The sequence below is a fragment of the Heteronotia binoei genome, chromosome 18 (assembly GCF_032191835.1).
Source record: "Heteronotia binoei isolate CCM8104 ecotype False Entrance Well chromosome 18, APGP_CSIRO_Hbin_v1, whole genome shotgun sequence".
In the NCBI taxonomy this organism is placed as follows: domain Eukaryota; kingdom Metazoa; phylum Chordata; class Lepidosauria; order Squamata; family Gekkonidae; genus Heteronotia; species Heteronotia binoei.
This window is the reverse complement of record NC_083240.1, coordinates 38,347,410-38,372,882: the sequence shown is the minus strand read 5'-3', so window position 1 is coordinate 38,372,882 and position 25,473 is coordinate 38,347,410. Positions and strand designations below refer to the sequence as shown.

The 25,473-nt window shown below is 48.3% G+C and overlaps 1 protein-coding gene across 1 annotated transcript in view; it reads right to left on the bottom strand.

Annotated features, from left to right (window-relative positions):
* Positions 1-22,354, bottom strand: part of AKAP10 (A-kinase anchoring protein 10) — a 60,632-nt gene extending 38,278 nt beyond the window's left edge. Inside the window, exon 1 of the mRNA XM_060259284.1 lies at positions 22,159-22,354. Within this exon, the coding sequence (XP_060115267.1) occupies positions 22,159-22,180 (22 nt within the window). The 5' untranslated portion in view covers positions 22,181-22,354. The remainder of the gene's footprint in view (positions 1-22,158) is intronic.
* Positions 22,355-25,473: the final 3,119 nt, after the last annotated feature.

The window sequence follows — 25,473 nt, the reverse complement described above, 5'->3', positions numbered from 1 at the left end:
ACCGGTAAGGGTGGACTCCGACACCAAGCGGCTGACAAGGAAGGAGAAGGTGGGCCTAGGGAGACAGACTCGCTCGGTCTTTCTGCTTGGAATTCAAAGCATTTTCACAATTTAAGTGGTGCTTCAACTAGATGTTCTTCAGGGCTGGGATAACACATTCCTACTTACTTTCTTCACTTAATAAGCTGCCTTTCGCAGGAAGCCAGATCTGGCTGCAACGGTGTGTTTTCTTTAGTATTCCACTGGTTAGCTGCCGGTCTATCTTCAGTCATGAAATAAAAAAAAAATATCCAAAACACAGAGCATCGCGAGCATGTCCATCTGAGCAAGGTCAGGGGAGGTGAGCTGACTCTTTCACCAGCAGCTCACAGCTCTCTCAGATGGGGGTGCTGATGTATCAGGGGAAATGCTACTGGTTTGCCACAGTCCTTTGTTTGCACAAGTATAAATACTGGGTAAGAGAAGCCACAAAGAAGGTCTGCCCAGATGGCAACAACAAGAGATAGTTCTGAACAGTGGTATCGAAAGCCATAATAGCTTCGGTAAGAGAAGCAATGTTTGTGTTTTGCTTAGAGCATGGGTGTCAAACAAGTGGCCTGGGGGCCAAATCGGGCCCCCGGAGGACTCCTATCAGGCCCCCGAGTAAATAGCTGCCATCTGTTTCCTTCTCCCTCTCTCTTGCTTCCTTCTGCACAACCACTTGCTTTGCACAGAAGCTACAGAGCAAAACTTCTATTTTCTCCATTGGTTGAGGCTCCTCCCTTGGGGAGGAAGGATGGAGGGAGAGCTTGGTTTGCCAGGCTCTCTCAATTGCACAGCAAAGCTACCAAGCCAAGCCTCTCTTCCTTCTATTGGCTGAGGCTCCTCCCCTTCCTGGTCCCTTGGGGAAGGAAGAGCCAGAGCTTTCTTTTCCCCAGTTCCCTGGATCCCATCGGAGAGATACGAAGAAAGCACCTTTAAAACCAATGAATGTTCTAAGCATGTCTAATTTTAAGGGGTTTTTTTTAAAAATCAAACCCTTGTGTTTGTCTGTGTTCTTTATAAAGTTTATGTCTCTGCTACCGGGCATTACATTTGACGACACACAAGGCCCAGCTCAACAAGGTCTCGTGTCAGAGCCGGCCAATGTAACAAATCAGTTCGACACCCCTGGCTTAGAGAATAGAGGGACAGGCTGCATTTATGAGATTTTCCAAAGCAGTTTATGCAAATCCGAGGCGACCAAAACAATGACGCTCTTCCTGGCGAGCAGAACAACCCCCTTCTCAAGGCCCCCAGCCCCAATCCAGTGTTTTTAAACGGGAAACGGTCTTGCACAGCACGGAGTCTGGCATTAGCAGCATGCCAGGCATCCTGCAATCTTGCAAGTCAGCACTTTATGGGGGTTTTTGCTAGAGGTTAGTGTTTTCACTTTAGAAGTGGGGAAGGGGGGGGGGGTTCAGACCTCGATTTAAGCAGCCTGCCCCATTCGTTTCCCTTGTTTTATGGCAGCTGCAAAATGCTGGTTGCAAAAGAAGGCGCTGGAGAAATATTTATGGCCAGGTTCTTGCTATAGAGATTTTGAACCATGTAGCTGCAAAAGGACAGTTGTTAACAGCGAGCTGGGAAGACCCTGGAATTGCCACCTTATATCACAGTAGTGACACTTGTGCTAAGATGAGGCCTGGCAGTACACATGGGGACTCTGGTTCTTTTCCCTAGCAGTTGATTCCAAACTGAAAAATGACAGCAGACAGGCTGCTTTGGCTTTGGGCAGAAAACCAGTGTTGTTTTGCGGTCTGAGTGCTGTGTTAGGATTTGAGAGACCCAGGTTCAAATCCCCACACTGCTGTGGAAGCTTAATGGGTGACCTTGGAACAGACAGTTTCTCTTGGCTTAACCTACCTCAGAAGTCTATGGTTAAGTGTGCGGAGAGCCAGTTTGGTGTCGTGGTTAAGTGCGCGGACTCTTATCTGGGAGAACCGGGTTTGATTCCCCACTCCTCCACTTGCAGCTGCTGGAATGGCCTTGGGTCAGCCATAGCTCTGGCAGAAGTTGTCCTCAAAAGGGCAGCTGCTGTGAGAGCCCTCTCAGCCCCTCCCATCTCACAGGGTGTCTGTTGTGGGGGAGGAAGGTAAAGGAGATTGTGAGCTGCTCTGAGACTCTTCGGAGTGGAGGGCGGAATATAAATCCAATATCATCATCATCTTCTTCTTAAGATAAACTTGAGAAACAGAGAGTGTTGAAAGCCAATCTGAGTTCCTACTGGGGATAGAAAGGATGCCGGATCTAGGTTGGGAAATTCCTGGAGATTTAGGCAATGGAGCTCGGGGAGGGTAAGGAGCTCAGCAGGGGATAATGTCGTTGAATCCATGCCCTTTTCTCCAGGGGAATTGATCTCTGTCATCTGAGGATTAGTTGTAATTCCAGCCCCACAGGGCTGCTGGCACCTCAAGGTATAAATGAAATAAATAAAAATAAAGGAATGTGTCGCAGAACTCCACGCAAGACGCAACTTGAACTCAGTGCAGAGCTGGCCCCCCCCAGTCTCTTTCTTCCACAATATGGGTTTTCCCAAAACTTAACCGGTCAGCATACAACTAGTACCCGCACTTCCCTGCAGTGTCACTGTGTCAACGCTTCTTAATTACTAACTTGCTAGCAGTAATAAAGGCTTCGTGCCATCACCTTTGGCTGCCTGCATTTCCAGTTGCACCTAAATATTTCTGCACAGCTGTCAGCCTCCGGCTTACTGAAACGGAATACGGAAGACAGTTAAGCTTAGCCCGGCTACTCTTTTATTCGCTGTCCATTTCTCTGATGTTTCCATCCTGTCCTTCCACCAAGGAGGTCAGGCGTACGCGATTCTTCCCTTCTTCACTGACATGGAAAAACTGCAGACATTTCCGGACCTGTACCTTGCACAAGCTGCTCTGATTTTAAAAAGAAACCAACAAACTCTGCATAGCGTGATTTTTTTTTTGCTCTGGACAAAGATGGCCACTTCAAAATCACATCGAGGTGAGCAAGTTCCCCCCCCCCCCCCTCCTCACCAATACTGACAGTGATGTAACATTTCCAGATTTTGAAGCTGCGGGAAAAACCTGGGGTTTTTTTTCTCCATAAAGTTTTTTTTTTTAAAGTTTGGGGGGAGAATTGAAATATACTCAATAATTAAAGGTTAAAAGAAGTCAGTCCCCTGTGCAAGCACCAGTCGTTTTCGACTCTGGAGTGACGTCGCATCATGACGTTTTCACGGCAGACTTTTTACAGGGTGGTTTGCCGTTGCCTTCCCCCGTCATCTACACTTCTCCCCCCCCCCCCAGCAAGCTGGGGACTCATTTGGCCGACCTCAGAAGGATGGAAGGCTGAGTCAACCTTGAGCTGGCTTCCGCCGGGATCGAACTCAGGTCGTGAGCGGAGCTTGGACTGCAGTACTGCAGCTTTACCACTCTGTGCCACGGGGCTTTTCTGACATAGACGCATGCATGGCTGCAATGGAAACTGCAGTTCTCAAATCCAAAAAGGTGCCATTGCCTATCCATTGCCAGGCTCATCATCTCACTCAAGCACGCCAAACCATGCACATGTCATTCACAAATAAACTATGATGGGAGAGGGGTGCCTGGCCTGTGACACGCAATTAAGGCAGAGGCCAGTTCCTGAACTCCCTTCTTCACTTCCTTATAAAACCCTACAGTCGTTTTACAGCCTTAACATCCACTGTATCATGTATGAGCACATCAAATTGTGCTGTTTGGTAAGTTTATGCAATTTAAAAGTATGAATGCCTTAGCTTCCCACAAGCCAGAGAGAGATGGCAAAGGATGCCAATGGCTGCACCTCAGGCTGCCTGGGTTTGGCCATCTGAGAGGAATTGAGACATGTAAAATATACCATCAAGGTATATCAAGGCCTCTCTGTCAAAGCTAAAGTTCGCTTTTTACTCCACGGGAAACACAACTTTGTCACCACTCACGTGGCTTGCTTTTTACAGGTTGCGATCCGAATCAGAGAGGCTTTTACTCATGCATAGCCCACAGCTATTTTATGTCATTTAACTTTTGCTGGTTTTTCTAAGGTTTTACTATATTTTATAGTGTTACTGTCAGTTTTAAAATATACTGTACTCTTATATCAATGCCAATAAAGGTCTACTACTAGTGAACAAAAGTGTCTTATTTGGATAGAAATAGTTCAATGCTTTTGAGTTCCGGTGCTGGAGAAGACTCTTGAGAGTCCCTTGGACTGCAAGAAGATCCAATCAGTCAGTCCTAAGGGAAATCAACCCTGACTGTTCCCTGGAAGGTCAGATGCTGAAGGTGAAGCTCAAATAGTTTGGCCGCCAAATGAGAAGGAAGCACTCCCTGGCGAAGATCCTGATGCTGCGAAAGTAAAAGGCCAAAGAAGAAGGGGACGGCAAAAGATGAGATGGCTGGACAGTGTTACTGATGTAACAAACATAAATTTGAGCAGACTACGGAGGATGGTGGAAGGGCCTGGCGTGACTTCGTCCATGGGGTCGCAAAGAGTCAGACTCGACTGTGCGACTGAACAACAAGTTCAATACATTCGCAATGGGATTAGCAGCACACTTGGATACTGACTTAAATTTCATGATGTTAAATAACTAAATGAAGTCTTGTCTTAGAAAGCATCTCAAAGATTCCAAAAATCAACATATTTTATAGGAGTTTTGGCGGGGTGACTAAAAACAATCCACAAAAAAAAAAGTTCTCCCCTTAATTTTCTTGCCCCCTCCCCCAACCTGGAGCCTTCTACACAATTCTATTTTTATGGCATCAGTCTGCCACGGCCAACAGATGCCTATGACCACGTACGTTAACTCCTAATGCTTGCTACTTGCAAACATCTCAATCAAGTCTGTGGGATTTCCAGCAGCGACACTATTTAGATTACAACAAATGCTGTCAATCACTTGAAAGCCAGAGGCAGCTGACTGAACCCAGGGGGATAAAAAGTAGGTCAAGAAAAGTATTTTCTAATGGGGCCACACGTTTGGCGTAGGAGTATGCAAACTTTTGAAATCCAGTGAAGTGTTCTTCTGTATGAAGAGCTCTGTGAAACTCAAAAGTATGCATATGACTTATCAACACAAGTTGGTCCAGTAAAAGATACCAGCCACCACACACAGGGTGTTTATGTCACCTACTTAACGATCGTAAGAGCGTGGGTTCATTTGAGTAATCCCATAATACAGATGTGATTATCCATCCATGAAAGACAAATAACACATTTCAGAACCTACATGACCTCTTCTGACTACCTGCTTTTCCCTTTTGATTGACTAACATTTAAAGGAACTCCAGCACCTCCATTCAGGCCTCTCCCCATTCAAATTTCTCCTCCTGCTAAGGCTTCTGTGATGCTCTGAAGGTATTGGCATGCCTTACTTTCTGTGCCCCCAGCAGAGACTTTTGAAACTTGAACATGTCATTTCCTTTTCTTTCTTCCTGCTTTGGTCGTTCTGAAAGGAACCAGGAAGAACGAGGCTACTGCTAGCCTGTCAAACAACCAGTGATTCCTCACACCACCCTGTATTGTTCTGAACACCTCTGCCTACAGAAATGCTCTGTGCATGCTGAAAACTTGCTTCTGACTTTTGCCTTGGCTGTCAGTTTGTTCTCTCTTTACAGAGCACAATTAGGCTAGAATGGGGGGGGGGTGTCAAACATGCAGTCCGAGGGCCATATCAGGTCCCCGGAAGGCTCTTATCAGGCCCACGAGCAACTCACTGTTGTCTGCTTCCTACTCCCTCTCTTGCTCCCTCCTGCATCACAGCTTGCTTTGCCAGGCTTGCTCAACCAAGCTACAGAGCAAAACCTCTGTTTTCTCCATTGGTTGACCAGCATAAGAAGCAACTTATGTACAAAAGCTCACAATGCCCAACCATTTCATGTTTTCCTCTTGGTCCAAAGGTCAAAGCATTGACCATGAGATTTCCATAATGTCTCAAAAGTAGGTTTGCAACTTGCAAATACACACCTAAAAAGCATACTCAAGATTGCTACAACACGGACATTGTCTGAACATATGAAGCTGCCTTATACTGAATCAGACCCTTGGTCCATCAAAGTCAGTATTGTCTTCTCAGACTGGCAGCAGCTCTCCAGGGTCTCAAGCTGAGGTTTTTCACACCTATTTGCCTGGACCCTTTTTTTCCCCCTACAGATTTTGATGCAGTAATTCAAAGCAAGAGGTGTCAGTTATCAGAAAGTGTTAAGTAAACAAAACATTGTAAGAGTGCTAATCTTTTAAGCATATTTTATATTAAGTGGTGAGTGGGCGTCAACGTGGCAGATGAGGTTCAATGTGGCCAAGTGCAAAGTAGTGCCCACTGGAGCCAAGAATCCCAGCTACAAATACAAGTTGATGGGGTGTGAAGTGGCAGAGACTGACCAAGAGAGAGATCTTAGGGTCGTGGTAGATAACTCACTGAAAACATCAAGACAGTGTGCGATTGCAATAAAAAAGGCCAACGCCATGCTGGGAATTATTAGGAAGGGAACTGAAAACAAATCAGCCAGTATCATAATGCCCCTGTATAAATCGATGGTGCGGTCTCATTTGGGATACTGTGTACAAGTCTGGTCACCGCACCTCAAAAAGGATATTATAGCATTGGAAAAAGTGCAGAAAAGGGCAACTGGAATGATTAAAGGTTCGGAACACTTTCCCTATGAAGAAAGGTTAAAACGCTTGGGGCTCTTTAGCATGGAGAAACGTCGACTGCGGGGTGACATGACAGAGGTTTACAAGATTATGCATGGGATGGAGAAAGCAGAGAAAGCTTTTCTCCCTTTCTCACAATACAAGAACTCGTGGGCATTCAATGAAATTGCTGAGCAGTCAGGTTAAAATGGATAAAAGGAAGTACTTCTTCACCCAAATGGTGATTAACATGTGGAATTTACTGCCACAGGAGGTGGCGGCGGCTACAAGCATAGCCAGCTTTAAGAGGGGATGGGATAAAAATATGGAGCAGAGGTCCATCAGTGGCTATTAGCCACAGTGTATGTATATGTGTGTGTGTGTGTGTATTGGCCACTGTGTGAAACAGAGTGTTGGACTGGATGGGCCATTGGCCTGATCCAACATGACTTCTCTTATGTTCTTAAGTTTTGTTGTAAAAAATCTTTAATTGTGTTTGTCTGTGTCCTTTTTAAAGTTTATACCTGACATTACATTTTATTACATGGTCTGGCTCAACAAGGTCTCATTTATGTCAAAACTGGCCCTCATAAAAAATGAGTGTGACACCCGTGGGCTAGAAGTTGTCAAAATCTGTCAAGAGTCTCACACAGGCATTGAGTGTGAGGGACACTGGGGAGGGACGGTGGCTCAGTGGTAGAGCATCTGCTTGGTAAGCAGAAGGTCCCAGGTTCGATCCCCGGCATCTCCAACTCAAAAGGGTCCAGGCAAATAGACGTGAAAAACCTCAGCTGGAGACCCTGGAGAGCTGCTGCCAGTCTGAGCAGACAATACTGACTTGGATGGACCAAGGGCCTGATTCAGTAGAAGGCAGCTTCATACGACACTAGTCTGAGAGCCACGTGTGGATGCTCCTTTAAGAAGGTGGTAGTGGTGATGGAGAAACCCCCGCTCATGGATAGAAAAAAGTGTGCGGGGGGGGGGGGGGGGGTCATCCTAGCCTAGCCTTGGCCCTCAATTTTATATTGCACTTTACCCAGGAAGCTCAGGATGGCTGCCAGTTCCCTCCTCCCTCCTCAGTTTCATTCTCTCAACAGTCCTGTGTGGCTGGTTAGGCTAGGCCAGTGATAGGTCCAAGGTCGCAAAGCAAGATTCACAGGGCATTTTTTGTAGAAAAAGCCCAGCAGGAACTCACTTGCATATTAGGCCACACCCCCTGACATCACTATTGTTCCGCAGAGGGCATTCCTTGTAGGAAAAGCCCAACAGGAACTCACTTGCATATTAGGCCACACCCCCTGACATCACTATTGTTCCGCAGAGGGCATTCCTTGTAGAAAAAGCCCAGCAGGAACTCACTTGCATATTAGGCCACACCCCCTGACATCACTATTGTTTCGCAGAGGGCATTCCTTGTAGAAAAAGCCCAGCAGGAACTCACTTACATATTAGGCCACACCCCCTGACATCACTATTGTTTCACAGAGGGCATTCCTTGTAGAAGAAGCCCAGCAGGAACTCACTTACATATTAGGCCACGCCCCCTGACATCACTATTGCTCAGCAGAGGGAATTCCTTGTAGAAAAAGCCCAGCAGGAACTCGTTTACATATTAGGCCACACCCCCTGACATCACTATTGTTTCGCAGAGGGCATTCCTTGTAGAAGAAGCCCAGCAGGAACTCACTTACATATTAGGCCACACCCCCTGACATCACTATTGTTCCGCAGAGGGCATTCCTTGTAGAAAAAGCCCAGCAGGAACTCACTTGCATATTAGGCCACACCCCCTGACATCACTATTATTTCGCAGAGGGCATTCCTTGTAGAAAAAGCCCAGCAGGAACTCACTTGCATATTGGACAACACACCCCTGATGCCAAGCCAGCCGGGACTGCGTTCCTGCTCTAAAAGAGCCCTGAAACTTCACAGCACAGTGGGGATTTGAATCTACGTTGTCCTAGTCTCGACTCTCTTAAACCCTTTACTAGACATTGATAATTTTAGGGGCCAGGCTCCTATTTTCAGCCTTCTGGATTAAGACCATATTTTCTAATTATTGCTACCACACGAAAAAATGGTGCCACAATGAAAGTTCTAACTGCTGTGGCAACCTGGCACCTGTGATCTGTCGAGCACTGCTCTATTCCACATCGGCTCTCTTTAAAACATCGGCTTGCTAAACGAAGAGAGCTTTTGATGTGAGGAAGCATCTAAACATTCAACTCCTCACCTGCTTTTCGAAGCAATTACGCTCCCAGGCAGGTTTTACTGCATGCCAATTCAATACTGTGCACTGGCCATCAAACGGCAGAGGGATCAATAGCTTCTCTTCCAGCCCTGCTGCAGTTTGTACACAACAGTCCTGGGGGTGGAACAGGGTTCTAGTATTGCGAGACTCACCGGTAGCCCACAGAGCAAACTTAGTTTGCAGTGATCTCATAGGATGCCTTTCAGTGGCTTTCAACATTTGGGCTTTGAGCCTCCCACCTTTGGAAAACCCCAGCAGATAACAACTGGGCGTTGCATTTAGGGCTCCCTCAAGTCTGTTGACATTTTTGTTGCTGAGTATCTCAGCAACACTCACGGATCCAGAGTGATAACGCTGTTTAACTGGAAGTTAAACTGGAAGTTTTCTGCAGATGCCTCACTGTTTTAGAGTCAGGGTAGGCATGCATAAGGATGGGTGGGGCTTATCGAGGTTTCGCAGGGCCTGCAAAACGGAGCTCTTCCGCAAGGTTTTTAACTGATCCAGTGGGTGTCCCTCTGATACTCACTGGTCCCCCTACCATTGACTTATTTATTTTATTATTTATTTTATTACTTTAAATTTCTATCCCACCCTCTCCGCAAGCGGACTCAGGGCGGCTAACAACATTCATTTTTACAGATTAAAAACTAATAAAAAAATCGTTACAGTTTAAAATTATTTTAAAAACATTTCATTGTGCTGTATCACTACAATATAATATAAGCGGTGATCATATAGTACTCTATAATGATGTAGGGTTGCAGCTGTCTCCCGGTTAGATCTCAAAGGCCTATCGAAACAGTTTGGTCTTACAGGCCCTGCAGAAAGTAGAGAGATCCCGCAGGGCCCTTATGGCCTCCGGGAGGCATTCCACAATTCTGGTGCTGCCACCGAGAAGGCCCTAGTTCATGTCAGCCGCATCCTAGCCTCCTTTGGTCCAGGGATGGACAATAGATTTTTTGTCCCTGAACGCAGTGTTCTCCGGGGAACATGTGGAGAAAGGCGGTCCCACAGACAGACAGGCCCCTGACCACAGAGGGCTTTAAAGGTCAATACCAACACCTTGAAACGGACTCGGAACACAATCGGTAGCCAGTGCAGCTCTCTCAGCACTGGCCGAATATGCTCCCACCGGGGGAGCCCCATTAACAGCCATGAACGCAGCGTTCTCGGTAGTTTCCAAGTCAGCGCCAAGGGTAGCCCCATGTAGAGAGCATTACAGTGATCTATTCTTGAGGTGACTGTAGCATGGATCACCATTGCTAAGTCGTCGCGCTCCAGGAAAGGGGCCAACTGCCACACCCGCCGAAGATGAAAAAAGGCAAATCTAGTAGTGGCTGCTACTTGGGCCTCCATTGTAAGAGAGGATTCAAGGAGCACACCCAAGCTCTTGACCTTAGGGGCCGGTATTAGTGACACCCCATCAAGAGCCGGCAGAGGGATCTCCCCCCCTGGACCACCTTGGCTCAGGTAGAGAACCTCCATCTTCGTCAGATTCAGCTTCAACCGACTCAGCCTGAGCCAAGATGCTATGGCTTGAAGAGCCAGGTCTAGATTTTCCGGGGTGCAGTCGGACTGACCACCCATCAATAGGTAGAGCGGGGTGTCGTCTGCATATTGGTGACATCCCAGCCCATACCTCCTGACAATCTGAGCAAGGGGGCGCATATAGATGTTGAATAACATCGGGGACAGAACCGCACCCTGTGGCACACCACATATAAGTGGGTGCCTTCGGGATGATTCCTCCCCTATCACCACCCTTTGTCCCTGATCTTGGAGAAAAGAGGCCAACCACTGTAAGGCAGACCCCTGAATCCCCACGTTGGCAAGGCGGCTAGTCACCCGTATCAAATGTGGCTAACAGATCTAATAATAACAGCACTGCTGAGCTGCTCTGATCCAGATGTTGCATGAGGTCAGCTATGAGGGCAACCAGAACCGTCTCCGTCCTGTGAACTGATCGAAAGCCAGACTGGAATGGATCCAGTGCGATAGTGTCATCCAGGAATCCCTGTAGCTGAATTGCCACTGCCCGCTCTATAACCTTACCCAAAAAGGGAAGGTTTGATACCAGCCGATAGTTCGCCAATATGGCCAGATCTGCAGATGGTTTTTTAAAGAGGGGACGGACCCCAGCCTCTTTAAGAGGTGTGGGAAAGATCCCTTCTACCAGGGATCTGTTGACAATACCCTGTAGTGACTCATGTACCAGCGCCTGGCTAGCTTTTATAAGCCAGGACGGGCACGGGTCCAACCCGTAGGGTGTACAGCGAGAAGGATCCTATTGACTTCCTCCAGGCTGAGTGGATTGAAGGAATCTAGAATTGGACCAGAAGACACGCTTGGTGCCTCAAGTTCTTTCACTGAATCAATTATGGCGTTTCAACTAAGGCAGCTTCATCAATTATATCAATTTTAGGTCATTTATAGTTCGCCCTACCCCAAGGTGGGCTCAGGGCAGATAACATTATAAAAATATGAATAACAATTAAAACATGTGAATAAAATACAAGACAATTCAATCACAGACAGTTTTAGATGGCAGCTCAGTTGGCACATGTTGTATAGCCTAAGAATCAGCTGGCACATGTTGTATGGACCATGAATCAGTCCTACATTCTAAGAATCAGACACAGCAAAGGTAATTTAGTATTATGACAGAGGTGGTACTACAGCATAGGGGTGGCCAATGGAGTGGAATACCCGATAGTGTAGGACGCCCATTGCCTCAACTAAAGGCCTGTCCTCATCACAGTGACTGTGTTGTGTTGAGAAGTCATCAGCCTATACACTATTGTGTGGTTATGCTGCTTGTGTCTGAGATACCATATTGCCTTCGATTTTATATGATCTATTGTTATGATATTAATTTTTAATCTGTGACATGTTTTGAAATTTGCTGCTGTAAGCCGCCCTGAGCCTGCTTGTGGGATAGGGCGGGATACAAATCCAAAAAAAATTAAATTAAATCCAGACACCGAGCTTTTCCCTTTTGGAGACCCTTTTCTGCTTTTTCCCCTCCCAGGCAAGGCCACCGTTAAGCTTTTAAGAGGCCACGAGAGAAATCTCAGAAGGACGTGGCAGTTGTGCATTGCTATCCACCTTACAGAGCCAGCCTGTCCAGCCACAACCGTTTGAAATGTGTTTCATATTACTAACCTCTCCACCAGGACAGGTTTGTTCATGACACTAAAAAGCAGACAAGTTGCAGAGGTCTTAGGGGAGGGACGGTGGCTCAGTGGAAGAGCATGTGCTTGGGAAGCAGAAGGTCCAAGGTTCAATCCCCAGCATCTCCAACTAAAAAGGGTCCAGGCAAATAAGCGTGAAAAACCTCAGCTTGAGACCCTGGAGAGCCGCTGCCAGTCTGAGTAGACAATACTGACTTTGATGGACCCAGGGTCTGATTCAGCAGAAGGCAGCTTCATATGTTCATATGTCTTCCTGTAAAACAAAGGAGGAAGAGCAAGCCTCCAGGTGTGAATATGACTGAAGGGTCAGGAGAGCTCTCAGCCTGATCTACCTTGCAGGGTAGTTGCCAGAATCAAACGGTGGAGAAGAGAACAATGTAAGTTACTCTGGGTTCCTGCTGGATAGAAATGCCAGGTATATATGAAATAAATTCATAAAGCAGGGGCATCAAATTCATTAGTCATGAGGGTCAGATCTGATATAAATGAGACCTTGTTGGGCTGGGCCGGACCATGTGTGTATCTGTTTAAGATTAGGTAGCAGAGATATAAACTTTTTAAAGGACACAGACAATATATATATATATTAAAAACTTAAAACATTAGCCCTTGTTGGCCTTAAAGGTGCTTTCTTTGTATTTCTCCCGTGGGATCCAGGAAACTGGGCAAAGGAAGCTCTGGCTCTTTCCCTCCCTCCCCAGGGGACCAGGAAGGGGAGGAGCCTCAACCAATGGAGAAAACAGAGGTTTTGCTCTGTAGCTCCTGTGCAATTGAGCAAGCCTTGCAAAGGAAGCTGTTATGCAGAAGGAAGCAAGAGAGAGGGAGAAGGAAGCAGACAAGAGCCAGTTGCTTGGGGGCCTGATTCGGTCCCTGGGCCGCATGTTTGACACCCTTGTCATAAAGACTGGAAGACCACTGACTTCCTCATAAGAAATTCCCCTGCCGTGCTGAAGCATCCAATGATCTTTATGTAAATATGGACTGAAGTTTTTGGAAGATCTTGGTTAAAACTAAAATTCATGTTGCTCTGTAACCCTTAGCCACAGTTGAAGGTAGCAAGGAAAATGTATAGCGAAAGAGAGCAGCGTTATGCATAATGCAATGTGAAAGCCTGCTCAATTGTCCTGCAAAACAAAGGAGGAGATCTGTCCCCTGCCACCATTTTCAGCAGACCAGCCACAAAACAGCTCCTCTTGAGTAGGGTTTTCTGTTAAACCAACTCATGAGCAAATACCAGTGAGCCATAAAAAGAGGATGACTTTCAGGCAAAGTCACACACCTGAAAACCAGTTGGGCTGCTGCTTTATAACGTAAGTGCAATTCCTCTCAAAAGCCTGTCCCACACGGATTGGGTGCACATTATGTATTACTAGGATTGGGCACAGGCATTACACAATCAGCGATGTATTGACATAATCACAGAGCACTAACAGGTACATCTTATTATTTCCTCTTTCTATAATTAGACCAACATTGCACCCGCTTGGAAAAGAGATAAACGTGAGTGTTTACAGCCCATTCCTGAAACAAAGCACTTTGTTCCAGTCACGCTTGCCACTTTTCACTGTTTGATACTGGCTGGTCTTCGATGGCTGATTTAGTAGCTTCAAACATTTCTGCAGGTACCTCATTGTTTTAGAGCAGGGGTGGCTAAACTGCAGCTCGGAAGCCACACGTGGCTCTTTCACTCTTATTGTGTGGCTCTGGAAGTCCCCACTGCCCGGTTGGAGAAGGCATTTGCCTCTTTAAATCACTTCTCCAAACCAAACCGACCAGCAGCTTGGAGAATGCTTTTAAAGTTAAAGTTTCTTTCTTTCTCTCTCTCTCTCTCTCTCTCTCTTTCTTTCTTTCTTTCCCTCCCTCGTCTTGAGGCTCTCAAACATCTGACATTTATTCCATGTGGCTCTTACATTAAGCAAGTTGGGCCACCCCTGTTAAGGTTTGGCAATGTACAAGGAAGATTCAGACACCAAACTTTTTTCCTTCCAGAGACCTTTTCTGCTCCCCGCCCCCAGACAAGACTACTGCTGAGCTATCACGGGCCACGAGAGAAAACTCATTCATATTTGTATCCTGCCTTTCCTCCAAAGAACTCAAGGTGCAAACGCATGGATACAACCAGTGTTCCCTCTAAGCTTAGTGTGAGCTAGCTCACAGGTTTTTTTAGCCTGCAGCTCACATTTTCTCTAAGCTTGGGAAAAAACGGCCCCAGAGCAAAGTAATTTATGCAGTAGCTCACAGTTTTATTGCCAGTAGCTCACAGCTTTATTCCAGTAGCTCACAAAGCAGAATTTTTGCTCTCAAAACTCCACAGCTTAGAGGGAACACTGGATATAACCTCCCCCCTTTAATCCAAAACAGTAGGTTTGGACATTAGCACAACAATGACTGATCCAAAACTACCTAAGTGAACAGGAAGGAAGGAAGGAAGGAAGGAAGGAAGGAAGGAAGGAAGGAAGGAAGGAAGGAAGGAAGGAAGGAAGGAAGGAAGGAACGAACTACTCCACAACAAGATTACTATCTGGTCCACCCACACATGCAAAGTTAAGTCAACTGTGGCGTATCGACAGCCTGAAAGAGAAGCAAAAAACCCCCCAACAACCCATTCCCCTTCCAGTTCACAGAAGCCTCCTTGCATAACTGCATACCTGCACCTTGCATTTGCCACAGGTGAGCAGCCAAGTGCCTATTTACTAGCCTCTCTCTTGCTACAACGTCTCTCATGAAAGAAACTCTGAAGTGGGAAGCGCTCTGTAAAAATATCCCTCAGGGACCGGAACACCAACTGCCGCTCTTGCCCTAGAGGACTGTGACCCTACGGAAGATTGTCGATCCAGGCCAAAGGGTCATAAGAGATCAAGATGTGTTTTTCAATGAAAGATTTCAGGTTTTCACGTCTGGTAACATCATTAGGGTTTGTAGAATCTTTCGGGCTCAAGTGCCGTGTTCTACTGGAGAAAGTTTTCCTTCCAGACGTTTCGTTCTCAGCTGTGGAGAGGATGTTCTCCGCAGCTGAGAACGAAACGTCTGGAAGGAAAACTTTCTCCAGTAGAACATGGCACTTGAGCCCGAAAGATTCTACAAACCCTACTGTTTTGCAATGGTTTGTAAATCCTCTTTGCCAATGGACCCTCGAGCCCAAGAAGATCGCGCAGCAGGTGAGAAGAGCCACGCAGGAATCCCTCAACCATCTTTCCCAGCGATGTTGCCTACATCTTTCCTGGGTACCACCTTCTCCTGCATTTGCTGCAGAATGTGCCTGGCTTTCGGTTTAAGGGCACTGGGTCCATTTTAACACATGCAAGTACCTGACCGTGTCTCAGGTTACATGACAGTTTTGTGCAAATTCAATATTTGGCTCGAAAACCACAGCCCTTGTTTATAACTTCTCCCCCGTGATACCAAGAACTTACACAACCGAGCCAAATCGGTCTTGCAACCCAATTCGTTACGCTGGGGACAACTCGTGAATCAGAAAGACGAGATTCCTAAAATAAGCACGCTGCCCGAGGCTTTGAGCTTACTGCTACCCAGGCAGGCTTTCAGACAGACTTCCACTGAATGAAGCAGCAATTAGGAAGCGTCCCCTTGTTAGGTGACTGTTCCCTGTCTTCGGCCTCTGAATATAATTCGGTCAGACTCCCCCGTCGTCATTCAGGAGCACAGAGAACAATGAAGCCACCAGCTGAAAGCTAAGCATCAGCTCCACCGGGTCAACTCCTCCTCCATGGTTTTCCTGTGGTTCTGGGAAGCTTTGAGGCCGGCGGAAGCTGCAGCAAAAGCCAACTGCTCTCAGGCAGGCGCTGAGATAAAAAAAAAACAACAACAACCCAGGATGCTCAAGGACATTCACGTGAATCCTCTGACATGCCGCTAAAAAGCTAAGAAAAGATCAGAGTCCTGGGGATCTGCTCAGTCAGAAAGAACCCTCAAAGTGCTTTTATGTCGCCCTGATGTCTTTAGAAGAAGATGATATTGGATTTATATCCCGTCCTCCACTCCAAAGAGTCTCAGAGCGGCTCACAATCTCCTTTACCTTCCTCCCCCACAACAGACACCCTGTGAGGTGGGTGGGGCTGGAGAGGGCTCTCACAGCAGCTGCCCTTTCAAGGACAACCTCTGCCAGAGCTATGGCTGACCCGAGGCCATTTCAGCAGGTGCAAGTGGAGGAGTGGGGAACCAAACCCGGTTCTCCCAGATAAGAGTCCGCACACTTAACCACTACACCAAACTGGCTCTCCAAACTGGCTTTGGAGCTGCCAAACCTCCCCTCCCACCCTAATGCACCTTCTGCCATCCTGGCTGCAACCTCTTTGCTAATGAGGGGGCGCCACACAGCCTTGGGGGTCACACACTAGCCCAGTTTTTCTTGCCCCACGTCTGAGCTCTGCTAGGGAGTGTAGTCTGGTCTACGCGTGCAGCCAAACAACATGGCGAGGTGCTGAGACTACGGAATGAATGGTGTCAGTTCAGAACAAAGGTGAGGGATTAGAACAGAGGTGGCCAAACTGTGGCTCAGGAGAGCCAGTCTGGTGTGGTAGTGGTTAAGTGTGCAGACGCTTATCTGGGAGAAGCGGGTTTGAATCCCCACTCCTCCACTTACAGCTGCTGGAATGGCCTTGGGTCAGCCATAGCTTTCGTAGGAGTTGTCCTTGAAAGGGCAGCTGCTGTGAGAGCCCTTTCAGCCCCACCCACCTCACAAGGTGTCTGTCGTGGGGGAAGAAGATATAGGAGATTGTAAGTTTCTGATTCAGAGAGAAGGGCGGGATATAAATCTGTGGTCTTCTTCTTCTTCCACACGTTTTGTGTGGCTCCCGAGGCCCTCACCACTCCATTGACTGGCTTGGAGAAGGCAATTAAAATTAAAGTTGCTTTCTTCCCACCTCTCTCTTAACCCCATCTATTTTTCTTCCTGACGTTGATTCTGTGCGGCTCTTACGTTAAGCAAGTTTGGCCACTCCTGGATTAGAACATAAGAAGATGTCTGCCAAATCAAGCCATTGGTACATCTAGTCCAGCAGCCTGCTTCACACAGCAGCCAACCAGCTATCCTGGAGGAGCCACAAACAGGGCACAGAGGCTGATTTTCCAAACTTCATCAACTACATTAGCAATTCACTGTGGAAAACTAGCACGGCATGCAAAGATCTAGGTTAGAAATTCTGTCTCCAAGGTGCTATTTTTATTTGCTGGGAGTTTCTAAATGCAGGGGCACATTAAAATGCAGCTCTCCCAACACGCAGACAGAAGTGGCTCAGCCCATCTCACCGCCTGATTTGGTTACATTAACAAACCTACATATTCTGCTAAGTCTGGTGAGAAGTGGCTGCAAAACAAATAGCAGCAAGACGACTTTCCAGCTGCCTCCGAGGCATCATCGCGACACGCAGAATGAGACCAGCCACCAAACATGGGCAGGGGACAAACACAGATCTGGGCTAATGACAAAGCTCAGCAAAAACTTGTGAAGCCCCTTTTGCCTTTCCTGCCCTAGCAGACATCTGGCTTTCACCTTTCGTCTCCCCCCAAGGCAGCATCACACTAACGCATCCCAAACACCTCCTGCAACTCCCTCCCTAGTGCAGTCTGCTTGATTCTCTGGCCACTTGCTTCTCTTACTTCTTAACTGACTCTCTCTTTCAATACCCATCTACTTTAATTTTGCCTCGCCGAATTCCCTTCTCTTAAAATATCTGGCTGCCCTCCCCTGTCATACAGCTCTTACACACTCCCTGACTACCAACGCTCCATCCCCAATACTCCCTCGAAGCTGTGGAGTCCTGTGAGCAAAAATTTTACTCTGTGAGCTACTGGCATTAAAGGGGTGAGCCACTGCATACTCTGGGGCCATTTTTCCCGAGCTAAGACAAAAATGAGTGTGCCAAAGGCTAGAAAAGTGTGAGCTAGCTCACACCAACTCAGCTTAGAGGGAACATTGTCATAAGAACACAAGAGAAGCCGTGTTGGATCAGGCCAATGGCCCATCCAGTCCAACATTCTGTGTCACACAGTGGCCAAAAAACACAAATGCCATCAGGAGGTCCTTAAGAACATAAGAGAAGCCACATTGGATCAGGCCAGTGGTCCATCCAATCCAACACTCTGTGTCACACAGTGGCCAAAAAACCCCCAAGTGCCATCAGGGGATCCATAAGAACATAAGAGAAGCCATGTTGGATCAGGCCAGTGGCCCATCCAGTCCAACACTCTGTATCACACAGTGGCCAAAAAAAACCCAGGTGCCATCAGGAGATCCATAAAAACATAAGAGAAGCCATGTTGGATCAGGCCCATGGCCCATCCAGTCCAACACTCTGTGTCACACAGTGGCCAAAAAAACCCCAAGTGCCATCAGGAGAGCCATAAGAACATAAGAGAAGCCATGTTGGATCAGGCCAGTGGCCCATCCAGTCCAACACTCTGTGTCACACAGTGGCCAAAAAAAACCCAGGTGCCATCAGGAGATCCATAAAAACATAAGAGAAGCCATGTTGGATCAGGCCAGTGGCCCATCCAGTCCAACACTCCGTGTCACAGAGTGGCCAAAAAACACAAGTGTCATCTGGAGGCTCACCAGTGGGGCTAGAAGCCCTCCCACTGTGGCCCCCTCCAGGCACCAAGAATACACAGCATCACTGCCCCAGACAAGAGAGTTCCAACAATACACTGTGGCTAACAGCCACTGATGGACCTCTGCTCCATATGCTTATCCAATCCCCTCTTGAAGCTGTCTATGCTTGTCCATCCCCATCCTCGTCTCCTCTTCCAAGCCTATATTTATACCTTTCCCCACGTGCTTATACTTCTTCAATACCCATCTCCAGACCACCGCCCACCTTCCTGCAGTTCACATCCTTTCATGAACCCAAGCATTGATTTTACGTGCAGAAGGTGCTGGGAGCAATGCCCAGCATCTCCAGTTAGTGGATCACAGGTCGATGGACTGGGGAAGTCCCTGGAGAGTCACTGCAAGTGGGGGCGGGGCGTCGTGTGCTCAATGGTGGATGCTTAACTGCAGAGCTCTCCCTTCCTACTACTCCCTGTAAAAACTACATTGAGCTCATCAGGCAGAAAGGGATCTCCTTAATGGGAAAAACTCAAGAGACCTAAATAGGGTGCAAAAGGGCCTGATCCAGCATCCATTAAAGACTATTTTAACTCGGAAATATCGGCAGTGACTACAAAGTCAACGCAAGGCTTATAAACCAAAACGGCAGCCGGAAAGACTCTCAACACCCGAATGCAAACAGAGGACGATTCTGCACCGATTACAAGAGCAGACCTTCTCATATTAAGGCAAGACATTCATAACAATTTTAAAGAACCTCTTGCAAGCTATGTAGAGCCAATAAATTAAAAAAAAAACCCGATTTGACAACGGCGCTTGATTTTACCACCAAAATGGCGGAACAGGCAGCTGAAGCTATCGCTTTAAAATCAGAGATAAAAGTAATTCATTCTAACGAGAGTCACTGCAAGTGAAGTTGAAAGAAGTGAATGCAGTGAACTGGACGAACCTTTTGGGAAAACTGTATTACACTCTCAAATAAGGGTGGCATGTAGATCAGAAGCAGAGTGCTAGCTTTACTTTCGGAAGATCCCAAGTGCAATCTCCACCTTACAGATTTGGGGAAAAGGCCTCTCTGCACTGGAGATCCAGGAGAGTTGCTGCCAGTTAACACTGAACGAATGGGTGTTTTCTCTTGATCTGGGGGAGGGACTGTGGCTCAGGAGAACCACCTCCGCTTTGCATGTAGAAGGTCTCACAGGTTCAATCCCCAGCATCTCCAGTGTAAAAGAACCGAGCAGGAGGTGATGTGAAAGGCCTCTGCCTGAGAACCTGGAGAGCGGTTGCCAGTCTGAGTAGGCCAGGGTGGCCAAACTTGCTTAACATAAGAGCCGTACAGAACAAACATCAAATGTTTGAGAGCTGCAAGACATGAATGTCAGATGTTTGAGGAAGGGAGGAAGGCAACTTTCCAAACTGCCGCTGGCTTGGACAAGGGATTTAAAAACGCACAATATGTGTGGAAAAGCCACATGTGGCTTGGCGAAGTGATTTAAAAAGACAAATGCCGCTGCAAACCAGCCGACGAGGCAGTGGGGGCTTTGAAAGCCACACAATATGTGTGAAAAGGCCACATGTGGCTCCCAAACCACAGCCTGGTCACTCCTGGAGTAGTCCATAATACTGACCTTGATGGACCAAGGGTCAGATTCAGTATAAGGCAGCTTCATGTATAAATCAACTTCATATTCAGCCCAAAGTTCAGAAGCAGAGCATCAATGATGCACGTGGAAGATCCCAGGTGTTCAGTCCCTTACATCTCCCACTGAGGTTTCACAGGTGATGGGAAAGGTCTTTCTCTGCCTAAAGTTCTAGAAGTAACCTGTTCGCCAGAGAAGACTATCCTACACTCGGCGGATGCATGGTCTGACTTGGTTGAAGCCAACTTCCTCTTAATGAGTCCAAAGCTCAATGGCAGACCCAGGGCCGTAGCCAGGATTTCATGTTTGGTGGGGCTCACAGAAGGATTTGTTGTTTTGTTGGGGGCGGGGGGGGGGGGCACCTGATTTGATGGGCCTGGGCTCTCGGCACCGTAAGCTGCCTTGAGTTTCACAAGAGAACCCCACTCCACCTGGGCGGCCACAGCAGCTCCGCTCCCCCCTGGGAGAACCGGGTTTGATTCCCCAGTCCTCTACTTGCACCTGCTGGAATGGCCTTGGGTTAGCCATAGCTATTGCAGGACTTGTCCTTGAAAGGGCAGCTGCTGTGAGAGCCCTCTCAGCCCCACCCACCTCACAGGGGGGAGAAGAAATAGGAGATTGTAAGCAGCTTTGAGTGTCTGATTCAGGGAGGAGGGCGGGGTATAAATCTGCAATTCTTCTTCAAATCGTTTATCCAAACCAAGTCAGTCAGCGGTTCAGAGAAGGCATTTAAAGTTGCTTTCTTTCAATCTCTCCCTATTTTTCTTCCTTCCTCTTCTGACGTTCATGTCTTGTGGCTCTCAAACATCTGATGTTTTGTCTATGTGGCTCTTACATTAAGCAAGTTTGGCCAGCCCTGCTCCACAGGCAAGCGGCAGGACACTTGCTTCAAGTACAGAAAGTGCCAAGTTCAATCCTGGCATCTCCAGTTAAGGGATCTCCGGCATCAGGCGCAGCAGCACAGTGGTCAGACCAGACCAGAGCCCAGGAGAGCCAGTTTTGAATCCCTGTTCTGCCAGGTGTGACCTTGGGCAAGGCACAGGCTCTCTCTCCCCAGCCTGCCTCGCAGGGGTGTTGAGAGGGTAAAGGAGAGAAGAACAAAGGAAGCCATTCTGGGTGCCCCTTAGGGGAAAAGGTGAGACACGGATGTGGTAAATAATCAAGGTATCGAGGAATTCTAGCGCAGACAGAACAGATATACCACTGAGATTGGGGGGGGGGGGGGGCAGAGGTGGAATATTCTCTCCCCCTCCAAAAAAAATCCTTCTTCCCAACTGCTTTCCCCCTAGGGTTGCCAAGTCCAAGTCAAGAAACATCTGGGGACTTTGGGAGTGGAGCCAGGAGACATTAGAGGTGGAGCCAGGAGCAAGGGTGTGACAAGCATAATTGGACTCCAAAGGGAATTCTGCCCATCACATTTAAAGGGACCGCACGCCTTTTAAAAATGCCTTTCTTCCATTGGAAATAATGAAGGATAAGGGCACCTTCTTTGGGGGCTCATAGAACCGGACCCCCTGGTCCAATCTTCTTGAAACTTGGAGGGTGTTTTGAGGAGAGGCACTGGACGCTACGTTGAAAACTTGGTGTTTCTAACAAAAAAAAAAAAAACCCAGCCCCCACCCCGAGTCCCAGATAACCACAGCTCAATTCTTCATTATACCCTATGGGAATCGGTCTCCCTAGGGAACCATGGAGTGCCCAGCAGACATTTCCCTCCACCCCTCCCTCGCTTTCTGATGACCCTGAAGCGCCTCCAAACCGGGGGATCCCCTGCCCCCACCTGGGGATTGGCAACCCTACCTTCCCCGCTCCCCAGACCCCTCCTCACGGGCTGCCCTTCCCTCCCGCCTTCGCTACCTCTCCGCTTGAAGAAGGACATGGCGGCGCGGGCCAAGAGGGGGCCGGGCCCGTGTCCTGCTCAGGGGTCGCGCGGCGCCTTCCTTCTGCCGGTCCCGCCGCCACCTCCCGAGCCCCACACCGAGGAGGCGGCAGCCACCGCCGCCATGTTGTCAACAACGGCCGAGCCGATTCCTTCTTCCGGGGGGGGAGGGGAGGAACGGCTGAGGTGAGGGAAGTCCCGCAGAGCATGTCGGGAAAAAAGGGGGGACGAAGGAAAAAACGGTAACCGCCGGCCGGCCTCTTGCCCTCGAGTGATATGGCGGCTTTGGCCTCGGAAGGCGACGAAGCGCGGGAAAGGAGCGACGGGAGAGAGCGGGCGGCCATCTTGAAAGAGGAAAGGAAACGAAGCAGGTAGGGTGGGGCGAGGGGAGCAGCCATCTTGGAAGAGGGCACGGAAAGTTAAAAGGTGGTTAGAGAGACACTTTGGAAAAGGGCGAGCTCCCCACTGTTACAAGACAGATGGCCATCTTGAGTAAGGGCAGAGGCCACGCCAGTTGATTATATTCTGCCTTTCTCCTGAGTGGCAAAAAATCAAACGGCTAGTATTGTTATTATTTTTTGTAAAATGGAAGGGGGGGGGGAAGGAACCCTGATAAAATTGCAAGCACTATTAAGAATTTTTCAAAAGGATCTTAATACGCATTTATTATACAGTACAGAAAACATAAGCAGAAGTATTTATTCCAAATACTTATAACCCAATTTCTCTGTATTCAATTTACAACATATTAAAACTAAGTCATTAATTAGGGTTGCCAAGTCCAATTCAAGAAATATCTGGGGACTTTGGGGGTGGAGCCAGGAGGCGTGGGGGTGGAGCCAGGTTGTGACAAGCACAACTGAACTCCTAAGGTAGTTCAGGTCCTCACATTTAAGGGAACCACATACCTTTTAAACGCCTTCCCTCCATTGGAAATAATGTCGGGGCACCTTCTTTTGGGGTTCACAGCATTGGACCCCGTAGTCCAATCCTTTTAAAACTTGGAGGCTGTTTTAGCGAGAGGCACTGGATGCTATGCTGAAAATTTGGTGATTCTACCTCAAAAACACAGCTTCCCCAGAGATCTGCTGATCAACTTTCCATTATACTCTATGGGAATCAGTTTCCATAGGGACTCATGGAGTGCCCAGCAGACATTTCCCTCCTTCCCCCCTTCCCCGCTTTCTGATGACCCTGAAGTGGGGGGGGCTCCAAACCGGGGGATCTCCTGCTCCCACCTGGAGATTGGCAACCCTATCATTAATGCAGAAGTCATTAAATATCTTTTAAAATTCTTGTATTACCAGAAAAGACCAATTAGTAAACCATAAGAAGTGTTATCCCCTATTTGAAAGCTTGACGACTTTTATTTTTTTTTAAAGTTTGATGAGTGGGGCAAGGGAAGGCACCCCTTCAGGAAGTGAAGGCAATCCAGTTGAGTTGGAGTGGCACTGCCACCAAGGTGATGCCCTCCTTCATTGCCCCCTCCAGGGCTGCTAGAGTTGCCAGGTCCGACTCAGGGGGCTTTGGGGGTGGAGCCAGGAGACTTTGGGGGTGGAGCCAGGAGCAAGGTTGTGACAAGCACGATTGAACTCCGAAGGGAGTTTTGGTCATCATATCTAAAGGGACCACGTTCCCTTTAAATGCCGTCCTTCCGTTTGGAAATAATGGAGGATGGGGGGCAAAGGCCTGGGAAAAAATAAATGTTTTCAGCAGTCGCTGGCCCAGGAATAAGGCTGCAGAGGCTGTGATTAGGCTCCCCTCCAAGTGAGACCTAAGACTCTCCTACATTTGAACGGCAAACTCTAGGCCATTATACCCTGCTAAAGGCTCTCTCAGGCCCGGCTCACCCACTAGGCAAACTAGGCAGTTGCCTAGGGCGCCAGGAGGGTGGGGGCACCAAATTGGGCTCCCCACCCCCTCCCAGTGCCCCAGGCAAGCACCTAGTTTGCCTGCCTCCTCCGCCCCTTAGTTCCCTTCCCTTCGCCTCCCCCCTGCGGCTCCGCGCCCCTGCCTCCTCCCTCCCTTCAATGGCCAGACTTGCTTAATGTAAGAGCCGTACAGAACAAACATCAAATGTCTCCCTCCCTTCAGACCCTTCCCCACCCCATGTTGATTTCAATGCCGGAACCAGCTCTAGCGCCGCGTTCTGGCTATCTAAAGCCCCCCCTTCCCCAGCCAATCACTCAATCGGCGGATAAAACATGGGGTGGGAAAGGGTCTGAAGGGAGGGAGGAGGAGGAGGCACGGAGGGAAGGGGGATGCGGGGGGTGCAGAGCTGGGGGGAGCAATGGAGCCATGGGGGGCGCTTTGGGGGGGCACCAGGCAGCGAGTCTGCCTAGGGCGCCATGGGGTGTCGGGGCGCCCCTCCCCAAACTCTGCCCTTCCCAGGCTCCACTCCCAAATATCCAGGAATTTCTCAACCTGAAGTTGGCAAGCCTAGTGGTGGTAGAATAGACCATAGCACTCCAGGTGTTTTGGAGTGCTCCTTTATGTTAAAGACTCCCTACGAATGGGACAGGTGCACAGGAGAAGCCTGCCTTCCCCACCAAGAAAAGACAGTTTGGTGTAGTGGTTAAGTGGGCGGACTCTTATCTGGGAGAACCAGGTTTGATTCCCCGCTCCTCCACTTGCAGCTGCTGGGATGGCCTTGGATCAGCCATAGCTCTCGAAGGGTTGTCCTTGAAAAGGCAGCTGCTTCTCAGCCCCACCCACCTCACAGGGTGTCTTTCGTGGGGGGAGAAGATATGGGAGATTGTAAGCCACTCTGAGTCTCTGATTCAGAGAGAAGGGAGGGCTATAAATAGGCTTCCCAATCCCCAGGTCCCAGCGGGGGATCCCCTGGTTTTACAGGCTTCCCCCCAAGCTCCACCCCCACAGCCATTATGCACCTCCAGGAACGATTCCCATAGGGAATGATGGGGAATTGATCCGCGGGTGTCAGGGGCTCTGGAGGGGCTGTTTTTTGAGGTAGAGGTGCCAAATTTTCTGTATAGCATCTAGTGCCTCTCCCCAAAATACCTCCCAAGTTTCAAAAGGATTGGACTAGGGGGTCCAGTTCTATGAGCCCCAAAAGAAGGTGCCCCTATCCATTATTTTCTATAGAAGGAAAGCATTCTAAAAGGTGTGCTGTCCCTTTAAATGTGATGGCCAGAACTCCCTTTGGAGTTCAATTATGCTTGTCACACCCTTGCTCCTGGCTCCGCCCCCAATGTCTCCTGGCTCCACCCCCAAAGTCTCCTGGCTCCACCCCCAAAGTCCCCAGATATTTCTTGAATTGGACTTGGCAACCC